Genomic DNA, 16,952 nt, shown 5'->3' with positions numbered 1-16,952 from the left:
ATTATTTGAAATTGGAAAAATCAAATACTCAGTTAGAGGATCTGTACAGACTTTTTCAAAACATGGCAGGATCTAATCAGTAATATTTTAAAACTAGCAGAATACCAGCTTAGCAGAAGTAGTGTTTTAAAGAAGGTAAAAAAAAGGACAAATTTTAAAAATAGCGTAACATGATTGTTAATGTAATTGTTTTGTCATTGATATGAGTGTTGTTCTCATATCTATCTATCTATCTATCTATCTATGTTGTTCTCATATCTATATATCTATATATCTATATATATATATATATATATATATATATATATATATATACCTCTATCTATCTATCTATCTATCTATATATAACTCTATCTATCTATATATATATATCTCTATCTATATATATCTCTATCTATCTATATATATATAGCAGAATACCCTTTATGGAGAAGTAGTGTGTTAAAGAAGGTACGAAAAGAAAGGAAAAATTTTAAAACTAGCGTAACATGGTTGTTAATGTAATTGTTTTGTCATTGATATGAGTGTTGTTCTCATATCTATCTTTATATATATTTCTCTATCTATCTCTATATATATATATATACCCGCGCTTGGCAGCGGAGAAGTAGTGTGTTAAAGAAGGAAAGAGAAAGAAAAGGAAACATTTTAAAAATAATGTAACATGATTGTCAAAGTAATTGTTTTGTGTATTTGGCGGCAGCGTCACAAAGTTGTTTTCGGTAGCTGCATCAGAAAATGTACCACGACGTCTGACCGCCTCCTTTTTACTGTTTTCTCACAGCTTGGATTGCTGCTGTCATATATATACACACACACACACACACACATACACATATATATATATATACATACACATATATATATATATATACATACACATATATATATATATACATACACATATATATATATATACATACATATATATATATATATATATATACATACATATATATATATATATATATACATATACATACACATATATATATATATATATATACATACACATATATATATATATATATACACATATATATATATATATATATATATATATATATATATATATATATATATATATATATATATATATATATATATATATATATATATCATCATATATATATATATATATATCTTCATATCTACATATACACACACTGCATACATACCTATCTACATCATATATACACACACATACATACATACACACACACAAATTATATACATGTGTGTATGTATGTATGTATGTATGTGTGTGTGTGTGTGTATATATATACACATACATATACTTGTGTGTATGTTTGTATGTGTCTATATGTGTGTGTATAGGTTTGGTCACTGAGTGCAAGGGAAAAATAATAAATTATAGTCTATAAGTTATTAAACAGTAAAACATTAACGTTTTAAAAAGTACAGGTACATTGAAATTACATTTTCTATGTGAACATTCAAATTTGTGCCTCTGGTAATGTGCCTTACGGCATTTAAAGAAAATTAGTTTTGTGTCCTCTACAGTGTTAAGAGAAAGGCTTTGGTTTGGGATAAAAGGAAAAAGGTGTAAAGAAAGGAAAGTTGCCTTTTCTTTTATATAGTATAGCAAAATACCTGGAGAAGTAGTGTGTTAAAGAAGCAATGAAAAGAAAAGGAAACATTTTGAAAATAAGCGTAACCTGATTGTCAATGTAATTGTTTTGTCACTGTTGTGAGTGTTGAGTGTTGTTGTTGTCATATATATATATATATATATATATATATATATATATATATATATATATATATATATATTTACACACACACACATAAACATATATATATATATACATATCTATACATATACACATATATATCTACATATATACACACACATATATACATACACACACATATATACACAGAAATACATATATATATATATATACATACATACACACACACATATATAAGCATATATATACATATACATACATATCTACATATATACACACACAGCTATTTCAGTATCAGTGCAATACGCTGTTTGTTAAAGCAGTTGACTCCAGCTCTTACGTGCAATAACAAATCAAATCATTCAGTTGTCTTTGCTCATATGTCATTTTAGAGCTGGGCCTGGCATCTTTTTGGCCACAAGTTCGTTTCTGTTTGGTGTGAGGTTCTGTGTTGTGGAGATTCTCAGGATGGATTGCAGGTGCTCATCAGTGAGGCGACTCCTGTGTGCTGTTTTGTTAGTCTTTATCACTGAGAAGAGCTTCTCACACAGCTATGTGCTACCAAACATGCACAAGGTTCGAGCCGCATGTAGACGGACTTTTGTTCTTCAAAGTCACCAAAGCGCCGTGCAAACTCAGTGCGCAATAACTCTAGCCGCCAATAACTTGCAGCATCATAAGGTAGACTTGATTAGCGTGGTAAGTGTTAGGCAAGGCAGCTGAAGCGCTGCATTATGGGATCTGTAGTTTATTGTGTTACCAGCGCTTCATATACCCGGGCTTTAATAACAATAATACAGTATATAAAATGATCTCGCGGGCCGGATATAATTACACGCGGGCGGATGTGGCCTGACCCTTGAGTTTGACACATATGGACTAAATAGAACTTGAAAAGATATATTTTTCAAATGTGATCGCGCAATTCAGATAGAGTTGGCAGCACTACAGCCTGCATGCCTCAATGAGTCATCCTCCCAGCGCTCTTACTTTTTACCGTTCATCTAATGAATACACTGAGTATGGCTTTACCAAAACAATCATTGATGGCGAATAAAGTATCCATTATTCGAGTATGTAGAGCGGGATATATATATATATATACATATATATATATACCCGCGTATCAGCTGGAGAAGTAGTGTGTTAAAAAGGTAGAAAAAGAAAAGGGAACATTTTTAAAAATAAGGTAACATGACTTTCAATATACAGTATTTGTTTTGTGAGTGTTACTGAGTGTTGCTGTCATCAAGGATTTGATTATCATTATTTCTTTCAATCAGGTTCGTATTTGTAGGATGTGTTGTGTTCAAGTTACATTCCGTGTTTGTCAATCGTTGTAAAGATGACAGGTTTCATTCATCGATTCATTTCTTACTGCATCAATAAACAGCTCGTCTTCTTCTTTATCTGAGACCTGACACACTGCATGCACAGGTTTTTTTAGCGGGACATTGACTTTTTCCACCGTGTGCTTTGTTTCCAAAGTAGCTGCATTTATGAATATGCTTATCAGACGCTTCATATTTTTTGCTGCCTTTTCAATTGTGTAATTTGGTTTTTGTTCAGCTCTTTGGAACTGTTGCTTTTATCTGTGCACTGCGTCAGTTCACGTGAGCCACTCGGTGTACTTGCATCGAAGGTTCCCAGCTGTGCTGGTGCCATCTCGTGCTATGTCCATAGCTTTATTTAATGTTACCTTAGTCCTGGCACTTAAAACTTTCTCTCGCAGTTTCGCTGAGTTTGTGCCAAACACCACGCTGACCATCTCATCTTCCTCTGCATAAGCACAGTCCTTAACCCGTGAATATTTAGTGGCAGTTTGCTATTGGATTGCCGCCTGTCTATAAACTTAATTTAAAGTGTAGGTTTACATCGTGCTTTGTTTCCGAAGTAGCAGAACTCGTCAATATGGTTGTATATGTCACTCGCTCGCTTCTTATTGTTTCGCTGCCTTCTCAATTATATGTTTTCTTCAGCGCTTTTTTGAGGTCTTCCTGATTTTCTATGTGCTGCGTGATTACGTGGGAGGCGTGATGATGTCACACGAAACTCCGCCCCCATGGCGTTGAAGCTCATCTCCATTACAGTAAATGGAGAAAAACTGCTTCCAGTTATGACCATTACGCGTAGAATTTCGATATAAAACCTGCCCAACTTTTGTAAGGAAGCTGTAAGGAATGAACCTGCCAAATTTCAGCCTTCCACCCACACGGGAAGTTGGAGAATTAGTGATGAGTCAGTGAGTGAGTGAGTGAGTGAGTGAGTGAGGGCTTTGCCTTTTATTAGTATAGATAAGCTCATAAAGCACAGAGAATTTATTAATTTAGGTATGTTTACAAGCCTATACGCCGTTTGGCTTGCGCTCTCTCTCAGGGGTGGGGATCGATCTGTTCTTAACTCAATTTTCTTTTGTAAAACTTGATTGCTTTGTATGGATTGCAATAAAATTAATAAAAAGGGAAAAAATAAAAAAATAAATAAATAAATCCTTGGTTGTTCCTACTACCCGGTCATCTCCATGGTTTACAGCAGGATTGCGTACCACAAAACAAACTGGTCACTGCTTGGAAAGGCTCTGGAAGAAGACTGGTCTGGCTATTCACCCCCTGGCTTACACCAAACACCTGAAAGAATACAGATGTGCCTTATCGGCGGCACATTCAAAGTACTATTCCTCTCTTATTGACTTTGGTACTTGTTATCCTAGATCTCTTTTTAATACAGTTAACAGACCTTGTCATCCTGCTGTTAAAAATTCTTATTTCTCTGTTGAGCACTGTAATCTATTTTTGGACTATTTTCAGTCACAAATTATGACCATATATCAAAGTTTCTCTACTAACCATTCCTCATCTCTGTCGAGTGATTATACTTCTAAATCTACAGTTTATGTATCTATATTTAACCCCACTACACCAACTTATATTGCTTAAGTAATATCTAAATTAAATCAATCTACCTGCCACCTAGATCCTGCTCCTACTTTACTGATTAAGGCTTGCCCTGACAAACTTTCTGCCCCCATTTCTCACTTTATCAACTGTAGTTTCCACACCTGTGTTGTTCCAAGTGATTTAAAAACTGCTGCTATAACTTCTGTTTTTAAAAAAACCTGGCTCAGATCCCTTACAGCTAAAATTTTATCGCCCAATTTCTAATCTATTTATGACTAAGATCTTAAAAAAGGATGTTGCTGCTCAACTCAATCATTATTTAAATTTGCATAACAAGCTTTAGCCTTTTAAATCTGGATTCAGAGCCCTACATAGCACTGAAATCGCTTTACTTAAGGTAGCCAATGACTTACTTATAATCACAGATTCTGGGATGGCTGCTATTCTAGTTCTTCTTGACTTGAGCACAGCGTTTGATACAGTTAACCATAACATTTTACTGCCCTGACTTTCTGCTATTGGTATCTCTGGCGCTGCTCTTTCTTGGTTCACATCATGCCTCAGTGATCACCAGTATTACGTCTTCATTAGGGAATACAAATCTGCCACTACTTCATTCACACAAGGTATCCCTCAAGAGTCAGTTCTTGGTCCAATCCTCTTCAACATCTATACGCTCCCATTAGGTGAGATTATTCGTCGTAATGGTCTGAGCTTCCACTTCTATGCTGATGATACACAACTTTAAGTAAGTGTTGGTGCAACTGCAACATCTTCACCTGTTGCACTGACTGACTGCATTCGGGAAATCAATCATTGGATAAGATAATTTTTTACAACTCAATTCTGATAAAACAGAAATCTTATTAGTTGGTACCAAATCTGTCCACTCTACCCTTCGTGGGCTAAAAAATAACATTGATGGGATCCTGCTTCAACCTTCAGCATCAGTCCATAATTTGGGTGTCATCTTTGATCAGCTTCTTACTTTTAAATCACACATTAGCTCAATAGTACAGACTGCCTTTTTTATCTTGGCAACACTGCCATTTGCATTCTTTCCTCAGTGTGAAAGATACTGAAATACTCATTCACACTTTCATCACTACCTGTCTGGACAATTGCAATGCTTTGTTCTATGGCCTCCCGACTAAATATATCAATAGACTACAATATGTTCAGAATTCTGCTGCTCGTTTACTTCCACAAACTAAAAAATCTGCTCACATCACTCCTGTCCTCTATGATTTACATTGGTTACCAGTTTCTTCAAGAAACAAATATAAAATTATTCTTCTCACCTTTCAAGCCCTTCATGGGTTAGCCCCTCATTATCTGTAGGAGCTGCTGCTTCCTTATACTCCTGCCCGTGCATTATGATCATTGGATGCTAAGTTACTCACTGTACCTAAATACAGGTTAGTAACTATGGGTGGCAGAGCTTTCAGAGTGATAGCCCCTAAAATTTAGAATTCTCTCCCTCTCAGCCTTCGCAAGGAAAAATCTATTAATTTCAAACTTCTGTTATAAACACATCTTTTCAATGAGTATTATTATTTTTCGTGTATGTAACTTCTACTGTCTTGTTAATGTGTGTATTGAATTGTAAAGTGCCCTTGAGTGTATGAAAGGCTCTACATAAATAAAACTATTATCCAGAAGATGTACTATATTTGGATGCAGAAAAAGAATTTGAGAGTATTTGAGTCATCTATTTACTGTACTACACCAATTTGGATTAGGTCCCAATTAAAAAAATTGCTCTATTACCAGGTGGAGCAGTGCCAGTGTGAAGGACAGCAGAAATGACATTGTTTATTGACCTATTCGATCTATATGCATATTCGTGACAGTCTAGAGTGGGTGGGAAAGCAGCCTTGATGCACTTGTGGACCAATCTTTCCAGACACTTCCTGATTACTGGTAATTTTCTATGTTGTTTTTATGATACTCTGCAGAGCCCATCAGTCAGGACACTCTCAATGGAACAAAGATAGAAAGACACCAGAAGCTTTTGTGACAGATCAATCTTCCTGAGACATCTCAGGAAGTAAAGTCCCTGTTGTGCTTTTTAAACAGTGAGTTTGTGTTTATTGTCCATGTGGGATCTAGGTACCCAAGAAACTAAAATTAGCAACTCTCTCCACTCTGCCACTGTTTATATATAGGGCCGATGGTCATCTTGCTTCTTCCTGAAATCGATGATCAGTTCTAGTTTTTTTGGTGTTAAGTATCAATTTCTTCACTATGCACCAGTCTGTCAGTGTTCATACCTCCTCCCTGTAAGCAGATTCATCTCCATCAGTGATTAGCACCACTATTGTTGTATCGTCTACAAATTAAATTATGCTATTGGTGTCGTGAGCTGGTATGCAGTTATATGTATACAGAGAGTAAATGAAAGTCCTCAACAGACAGGCTTGTGGTGCGTCTATGCTGAGTGACAAAGTGGGTTAGTGGTGGGGGCCCACTCTATCTGGCCAGTTTATTAAAAATCCTATATACAAAGGCAGATATTATTCTGGAGGCCTAGGTCGAACATCTTAGAAAACAGTCTACTGGGTATAATGGCATTAAAAGCAGAAATGTAATCCACAAACATCAGCCGCGCATATGTTCTTCACTGTTCCAGGTGTAGCAGTACCAATGTGGAGGAATGCGGAAACGGTATCATCTATTGACCTATTGGATCTATATGGATATTGGTGACGGTCTAGAGCGGGTGGGAAAGCAGCCTGGATGTACCTGAGGACCAGTCTTTCCAGACACTTCCTGATTACTTGTATTAATGCTACTGGCCTGTAATCATTTGAGGCAGGTTACCGCAGTCTGCTTTGGAACTGGTACTATGGTAGATGTTTTCAGGAAAAGCTTTGCACTGTGACAGAGATTGATTGAAGATACTTGTAAATACTTCTGCTAACTCCGGAGCACAGTCTATGAGAACCTATCCTGGGACACCATCTGTGCCAGCCACTTTCCACATGTTGATATTGCAGAATGTGTGTTTAACATCAGCAGACTAAATAGGGAGTACCTGGCTGTTGGTATCTGGAGCTGGAATGATGGCTGTGACAGTTCCTGGTTTCATCTCCTCATGACATCTGAAAGTGGTCAAGCTGCTTTTTACTTTAGCAAGGATAATTCATATTATTAAAATGAATGCACTCCTTAAGCTCCTTCAACTCTTTCAAATCATCCTTATATATATTTTAAGAAAGTAAAAGTCAGACTCAGTAGTAACCTAATTTTTCTGAAATTCAAAACAGCCAAGCACCAAAAAGGTAACTCTACAGAGATCAGCAAATGTTCAAATACTAGAAATGGTAGAAACCCAAGAAACCACAACTGCTTTGTTAACTAATAATGAAAGAAAATGTTGTTCAAAACCATCTCTGTGCTCCAGACAACACTAAACACAGGTTCAACCATTTTACCAATTACTCCTTGGTTACGCATTTATTAAATATGTAGATCCAGTATAGGATATATTTAAAGGAAGAGATGATCTTATACATTGTACCTATACATGAAAATCTTAATTCTGACTTTCTATTCCCTAGCCTTTACAATATTCAATTCATGGAAGTAACTACGTATCATGACATTTAGAGTCCCTTTACTGTGCTCCAAATGTAATCTTCCAGTTGAACATTTTATTCCATTTACAAATTAACAATTTTGTCAAATGCCACCTACTCATTTTCTCTCATCTATACTTATAGCTGAGGTGAGACTGGCTAGTCTGGATGAAGGTGCAGACAGCACCCCCAGAATTTATTATCCAATTTCAAAGAACTGACACTCAGTGCCAACAAAATAATATGATTGGCAGGAAAACATAAATATTGTGATGAATGATACATTAAAATGCACACAAGTACTATGTTCAAAGTGATATTTTCATGTTTATGGAGCTGAAAATATGTAATTTTATGTAATTATGTTATGATAATTTGTGAGTAGCACATAGCGAGATCACTTAAAACATCCAAGACGCTGTACTTTTTTCCTAATTTTTCTTCTTCTATCAGTTAAATCAATTGCTATGTATTTACATCAAAACAAATAACAACCCATTCAAGAACTTAGAAACTGTTAAATTGTGTGTAACAGAATTTGTCAGAAATATCAAAGATGATACAGTGTATTACCTGAGGAAAAAATGATAAAACATTTTACAGCTAGGAATGTATGACAAAAGGTATATACCATACAAACATTATATAATACTGTCAGCAAAATACTAGTAGTGTACAACTTACACTGCAGTTCTGAGTGTGTTCTCTCCACATTGGGATGTTTTCCTATGGAGTGAATTTTATCAGGGAAAGCATCACATGTCTGCAAGCAAATTAAACATGAATAAATAAAGCCTGGCAAATAAGACATACATTTTACAGGTTCTAGCAAAATAAACCATCAGCTATCATTAGTCTTTGCATTGTATGCTTGATAAATGAATTGCAGACATTACCAGCCCAAATGGGAGCATGTGGAATTCAAATTACTTTCCATTATGTGCCATTCAAAAGAGGTAAAAGCTGTGCTTGCTTCTTAAAATGTGAAAACATATTAACTAGCATACTGCATAGTGCTTTATATTCTGATTTTTTACTTTGTTTTTTAACTCATTTTATCTGTTTGCTTTTGACATTATTACTTCTATTATATTTAATGTTTATACTGTAATTTTCATTTGTTTAGTTAATTATCTTGTAATTGTCACCTACATTATTAGTAGCTCAAGACAACAGGAAAACAGTGGGTACACCTCATCCATGTTTATCTGACGTTACTAATAAATTAAATTTTAGTATGGTATAAATGGTGATGGTTAATCAAAACAAGTATAGCCATTTAAAAATACTATGTAACTCTATACTTATTAACGAAGTTATCCTTGGCTAATATGTTTATCAGTTATCAATTATTAATACTTGTTCATTTTAAACTTTGCTATAATCTGCAATTTTGGACTAGCAACAGTAATTCAAATAAAAAAAAATATGAAGAATTACATGTTAGCTTTAAAAATACAAAACATTTTAAACTGTTGTAGAGGTGTAGAATAGTGAACATATGAACACACAGTATCCTGTATGCTTACCTCTAGATCACTGTCATCTATTGAGTGTCCAAATGTCATGTCAGGGTTATTCACAGTGTCCAAAAGTTCAATTACTTGAGTACGACTTAGTAGCTGAGTCAAAAAACAGTGCTACAAGATTTAAATAATACAATTAATACTATTGATTAATTAGTTCTTAATCTACTAAAGTACACAACTTATACTCACCCAGATCACACTCATTTTTAGTTAATGACTAAAATGGTCAATATATTCTCTATGTTTATCTTTGTATTTACTTTGGAAATGGAAAAAAAAAATTATTACCTGTAAAAGTTTTTCTGCTGTTGGACGTTTCCTTGGGTTTTTGTTAAGTGCAACTTTTAAAAAAGTATGAAAATCAGAAGACCTGCAAAAATAAAATAGCCAGATTACTGCATCTCCCAACAGTCATCTTCTTGAAACTGCAACTGAAATAATCACAGTTTATAGTTCTTAAAGGAATACTCCACCCAAATTTTTTTAAATATTTTTAATGTTACTTACCCCATGTAATTTTTATTGATGGCCAAAAAACTTTTAGTCTCGTATTTTCATACATAACCAAAGTTTTTCAATATTAAAGAACCCAATGGTGACCAATGTGGTACAATAGTAAACAATATGAAAAAGATCCATGAATCTAAGATTATTCATGTCATGTAATCCATTTGTGAGGTCCCAAAATGTGCAAAATACATGCATTTTCTGCTAAAATACTAATAAACACATATTTCTGGAAAAGTCAGTGCACATCATAAACAAGAAATGCATTCGCATGGTAGTGCACTTTTGAATTTAAAATCCACCTCTACCCTTTATTCACTTGTCAAGAGTCCTGTGTGCTAACTTTTCTAGAAGTACGCATTTAACAATATTCATGAAAAAAATGCATGTTTTTGCCACATTTTCAGCATACAACTAGATAAATGATTTTGTGACACAAGTAAAAAAAAAATGTTCCTTTTTTTTCATGGACATTTTCACATTATTTGCCATTAGACAGCATTAGTTGCCATTAGGTTCTATTACAGCATACATATTTTCACTCTGTTCTGCATGAAACATGAAATCAAAAATGTTTTCAACCATTACTACAAACTGCACAGGGTAAGTAACATAATTTTGGGGTGAAATATTCATGTAGCCTCCTTAATGTTATGTTTACCCCAGGAAAATTGAAAGACAAATGTTGAATTGTTCTCAACGAGAAAAAATATTACTACATGTAACAGTAACATGTAAATATCAAATGTTAACATAAAACAGCAGAAAAGGTATGTCTAATGTTCACTGTTTTACTGATGCAAATTTAGCACACATCCTTTGTATGATAATTTTTGAGGCAGTTACGAATGTACAGCCCAATGCTATAATCAGGACATTAAAAGCATGTTTCTTTGCGCACTTTACTTAAACTATTTTTTTCTGTTGCTTGCACGTGAGAGGGTTGAATGACAATGCCTGATTAGCACAATCGATGCTGACCTTTTATTATTGTAACCTGCCACAGTGAAAGGCTTAGTGACTTTTACATTTCTCCATCTTGCTTGACCTTGTACTTGATCACAATTATTTCGTTTTTTTTTCACACAGCTAGTGTCGCACCATGCTGAAGCTTCACTTGACCAAATTCACCAGGCATATCATGGATGGTTTGGTCATACAGTATACTGTATCATGCATCATTAGAACATTAGAACAGGTCATACAGCCCAACAACAAGCTTGTCATTCTTGTCCACTTAATTCTTCTAAAATAATATTAAGTCTAGTTTTGAGAGTCCCTAAAGTTCTACTGGCTACCGCAATATTTCATAATTTGTTCCACATATCTATAGTTCTCTGTGTTAAAAAAATTCTAATGTTTGTGTGAAATTTATCCTCAACAAGTTTTCAACTGTGTCCCCTTGTTCTTCATGAAATATTTTAAAATAACAGTCTCAATCCACTGTACTAATTCCCTTTAAAATAAACATATCGATTAATGTCTCTTAGTCTTCTTTTTCTTAAATTGAAAAGGCTCACCTATTTTAACCTTTCCTCATAACACATACCCTGTAGCCCTGGAATCAGCCTAGTTGCTCTTCTTTGGACTTCTTCTGGTGCTGCTATGTCCACTTTGTAGGCTGGAGACCAAAAATGTAAGTAGCAATCACCAGTGTGTTATAAACCTTGAGTGTAACCTCCTTGGACTTGTACTCTACACAATATACCATATAACCTAATATTCTGTTAGCCTTCTCAATAGCTTCTGAACACTGTCTGACATTTGATAATGTTGATTCCACTACAACTCCTAAATCCTGCTCACAAAGTGTACTTTCAATTTTCCGACCTCCCATTGTGTATTCAGACCTAGCATTTTTACTTCCTACGTGTAATATTTGACATTTACCTACATTACATTTCATCAGCCACAAATCTACACAAGTCTGTATGATGTTTAAGTCCCTGACAATCCATGTAGTTTGGTATCACTTGCAAACTTAATCAGCTTGTTACTTATAATCCTATCCAAATCATTTATATATATTTAAAAACCGCAGTGGCCCAAGCACTGACCTCTGTGTAACACCACACCGTCAGCCAGTTCTGATAAGGTTTCCCACACCATAAACATTTTCCTGTCTTTCAGAATTTCCCCAGTACATAGTGACTTCCTAAAAATATGCATCAAGGGTTTTTATAAGTACTCCCTAACCCCGTTAAGAACTCAGGGAAAAAATTATCTGTTCCTGGTGATTTTATTTGCTTTCAGTCTATTTAATTTAAGCAGCCCTTCTCCCTCTACAATTTCCAAATAACTCAGTACCTACTTAGCTGTCCTTTTTACCACTGGGAGGTTATCCACTTCCTCCCACCAGCTTCACTAACCATGCCAATGTCTGATGACCACATTGTCTTCACTATCACTCAATTCGACCAATAGTTGAGTTTCAGTTTGCTCTACTGCTTTTTGCTTGCCATTCTGTTTTTAGCTGGAAGCTTATAGGTGGCAAAACACATAATTATTCATGATTTTTTACAGCATAATGTTATTTCATCCACTTGATGGCAGCAGAATACTTTTACAAGCTTTATCCGGGCTTACAAATATAAAGTGGATAATTGCAAAGTGTGATTTATGGGTAAGCATAATTGCACAGACTTCTAAGCCTGAGTCACGTTTGGGTTATCACCAAGGAGGTTAAATAAAAATACCGTAAGATTAAAAAAAATATAATAAGGAAAATAATTTTAAACTGATACTCATACAAAATAACAGCTACTTGTACCAATTACACTATAAATCATTCACTTTGTAGCAGCATTTTTCTTTACTAATATTACACAAAATGACAAAAAATGTAGCATTCATACCATTTTGCCTTTTCTTTTAACTTTGGAGGCTGGAAATTACTTTTGGACATCAACATCAGTGCTCTAAAAAAAGAAAACATTTGTTGTTTGACTGATTAAAAAATATGGAGAATATATTACCACAATCATTAAATTAATGTGAGGTTTTACAGTTCATTGCATTAGTGGTTTTCATTTAATTTTATTCACTAAATTACTTATATATAAGGAGCTTCCACGGGCCTGTTGTCTTTACTTACCTACATCACCAAAGCACTTTTCAAAATAGAAGATGCTACAAGGTTTGTGTGCACTCTCAGCGATTTTGTGTTTTCAAGAGGTTATCACTGACTGACACTTGTGCTTGCATATAACATAACAACTAGTAATGAGCGAACGCTAACGAGTTCACTTTGCCGTGAGTCCACTGAAATCACAGAAATGTTCGCAATATTTGCAGAATTTGGCAAACTGCATTAAAGTCAATGGGGAAGGACTAACTGAACGAGATTTAACTGGACTATTATGGTAAAGTCATCTTTAAATTGTCCCTAAGGTTAGGCAAACGTCCGTCATCTATACTGGATCAATTATTGTGGCCAAAAAGGTGACCTGAGCTGTGCAGCAACAGATGCCAACCACTGCACCACTGTGAGACCACAGAAATAAGTATGCAGTCAGAGGCATTCAATCACAGATTTCGTCAAAACAAAACAGAAACGCCAAAATCGTAGTCAAAAGTCAGAAAAAATATGGCAGAAAATTCAAAGGGGCGTGTCATGATTGAAACTTCTGGCTTGTTCTATTTTTTGAAGTCACGCTGAAGGCTCTCTAAACTGTCTGTGTTGATGCTTTGCACTTTTTATTCTATCAAAATGACAGAAACGTCTTTTAAATAGCAATACATTTTTCGTCATTATTATTTCATAGAGTCTCCTCTATTGAGGGGGCATCAGGTTCCTTCAATGTTTGTTTTCACTCCTGCTGTGCCACGTGGCAAATTATTATGCATTCATAGGGCAGGCATGCACCTCCTTCACTTATGTTGATGTGGAACTCGAAGATCAACATGCACATCTGGCTGCAAGCACAGATAATTCATCCCACAGAGTTTGTATTGAAAATGATCAGCATTATATACCCGGGAGATGGTCCCATCAATGTTGGCTGTTACAGCTCCGGAGGGGCATTGATATATACATATAAAAAAAAAAATTCCTAAACTAGCCGAATTATCAGTAAATAATTTGACGAACAAAGGTAAACAAGAACACAGCGAAATTCGCTGCAAATAACTTTTTGGCAAAATTCACTGATCAATAGTAACAACTACTATTAATGTTTACAAGCAGGCGAGTAGTCATTTTCCCCTGATCTTTACCACCATTGATTTGCTCTTTATTCAGATTTACTGAGAGTTATTGTTTTATTAATTATTCACTGTTTGGGTTTTGCTTATATTTTGCTAAGTTTACTTCATGTTTTGTTTTTTTCCTCCTCTCAATTTTTTGTGATTTTTGTACATGATGTCTGTCTGCACAATAAAACAGGTTAATGTTAACTATTGCTTCACTGGAGATGAAGCAGTAACAAAAACTCTTGTGGGCCACCATGTAGAACAATCATTAGCATTTCCCAGTTAGGTTTGTGTCAAAGTCTGCTAGGGCCTCGACATGCTGTCTGACTCTACCTGTCATTATAAACAAATAAGGTACAACAGCAAAATGTCAACTACAAATAAGGTACAACAGCAAAATGTCAACTTTTCATAACAGATGTGCTCTGTTACAGAAAAGTTACACTTTACTATACACTATGTATAACACAATCCTTGCAGCATCATCTTGAAAAAATAAAGTCACAAGTTCAGTTTGAAAAGGCAACACCGGCTTTACTATCTTTCTAAACCACTGTGAAAATTGTGATCAACAATGAAATGAAGCATGAAACAAATAATAACATCGCCTTACAATGCTTTAATAGTTTTTATTACTTGTACTCTTAATCATGAGTTTTGTTTATTGTTCATCAACTAATACATTTCAAGTGTTTTGATTAATTTCAATGACAATTTAATGTACAGTGTTTAACAAATTATTAGTACAGAGTACAACTGGTTACATATTTATATAACTGGAGCAATCTTGTGTGGTCTGAATTGTTTAGTATTATGCAATGCGTTATTGGTGAACACTGAAACAATAACCATGATGTAACTGACTTTTTTCAGTCTGTAAGTTTTAGAAGGTAAACAGCAGTTTTACAGAAAAACATGCAGAAATATATCATGCTTAAATTTGTAACATGAAGAGGCTGTGTTATCTTCTTTTGACTTACAGATTCATTGAACATGCAATTTGACCGTCATTGTTCAAATGGTTTGCATATTGGGACTAGTTTCTCAGTTTTGACTAGCCAAAATGAAATTATATGCATATCTAATAGTAATTGGTGATTTCAAATTGGTTCTGTGTGAGAGTAAACATGGTTTTCTGTTGAGAACCCTGCAATGGACAGGTGCTCTATCCTGGGCTGCTTGCATTGATTGCTTCAAGGAAACCAGAATGGCCTCAAACCCCAACAACCTTGAACTGGATTAAGTGGGCTTAGGAATGTTATGTTTTGTTACAATTTAAACTTTGAATTATTAAAATGTATTTACACATATATCAATCTCACATTTTTACCATTGAAAAACGTACTGCAAATATCTCAAATTTCAGAGGTACAGTGTAAGCACCATGGTGGATGGACTTGCATCTCAACTGGGATGGTAGGTGGATCCTTGCTCAGCCAGGAAGCCAAAATGGAAGAACAACATGAGAGGAGTCATAACACAGCCAAGATGGGGCTTGATTATTATCGCAGTTGGGTGAAAGATTAATGGATGGACTGGGAAACAAATCTGGGTAAAATGGATTTTCCAGTTAATCATTATTCTTCATTTAAATGATTTGATATAGATTCTTGGAATAGCCGGCTGCTTGCAGCTTGTCTTTATCGGCACATTTAGTGGACAAAAGACGCTAGCGGAGAGGTGCGAGCGGATTTAAGGTGGGCCGGAGTTTTTTCGTAGACACTGGTAATTGTAGTGCTAAATACATAAAACATGTTTTATGCTTGCTGAAAAGAACCAGCATCGTCAGTTGGCGGCAATCCAAGAAAAACCTGCATTATACAAGAAGAATAAGCAAATAGCACATTGACAGCAACTAAGGCCAAGAATCCATATCCCAGCTTCAGTGCTAATCGCTAAACCACTGTGCTAGGCTAGACTAGCCATAATTGACATCAATTCCCACAGATAATCAACAGCTGATTATATAATTCAATTGTACATTTTTTCTTAATTATTAAAATTTCAAATCAAAATCAGCAAAATACAGTATATCTTTAATATCTCAATTACAGTAAAGCTGCAGGATACTAATTTTAAAAAGTACAAAAAAGAATGAGGTACCACTGAACTTAAGTTTAAAATTTAATACCTCATTGGATGTAGATCAAACATGGGAGGCTGCAATTCAGCCAACTCAATGGCAGTGATACCAACAGCCCAAATGTCACACAGCTGATCATAACCACCTTTCTTGTCTACAGCAGCCACCTCAGGTGCCATCCTGTATGAAAAATTTTAATAAGATCAGTAGTTTTATGAATAAATGAATAAGAATATTACCAGTAATGTTACCATTTATAATATGATATGTAGTTAAACATACAGTAAATTAATAAGCTTTAGAGATTTATATACGCAAGTCATTAGATTGCTAACTTTAAATCTTAATGACTTCACACAAAATGTCTCTCTCTTTATGAGCTGGTAGCATTCTCATAACAAATTTGGCAAACATCACTTTTTTAAAACTAGCTATTCAAATTGTAAAGA

The 16,952-nt window shown here is 34.8% G+C and overlaps 1 protein-coding gene across 1 annotated transcript in view; it reads right to left on the bottom strand.

The window, feature by feature from the left end:
• map4k2 (mitogen-activated protein kinase kinase kinase kinase 2) overlaps positions 1-16,952 on the bottom strand; it is a 207,397-nt gene that overhangs the window by 82,726 nt on the left and 107,719 nt on the right. The window contains exons 9-13 of the mRNA XM_039769324.1: positions 16,552-16,683; positions 13,085-13,147; positions 10,011-10,092; positions 9,723-9,833; positions 8,878-8,956 (exon numbers count right to left, since the gene is read on the bottom strand). Coding sequence (XP_039625258.1) covers positions 8,878-8,956; positions 9,723-9,833; positions 10,011-10,092; positions 13,085-13,147; positions 16,552-16,683 — 467 coding nt within the window. The remainder of the gene's footprint in view (positions 1-8,877; positions 8,957-9,722; positions 9,834-10,010; positions 10,093-13,084; positions 13,148-16,551; positions 16,684-16,952) is intronic.

Source organism: Polypterus senegalus, chromosome 11, assembly GCF_016835505.1.
Source record: "Polypterus senegalus isolate Bchr_013 chromosome 11, ASM1683550v1, whole genome shotgun sequence".
Taxonomy (NCBI): domain Eukaryota; kingdom Metazoa; phylum Chordata; class Cladistia; order Polypteriformes; family Polypteridae; genus Polypterus; species Polypterus senegalus.
Note: the sequence above shows the minus strand (reverse complement) of the source record. Positions and strands in the feature narration are given on the sequence as shown.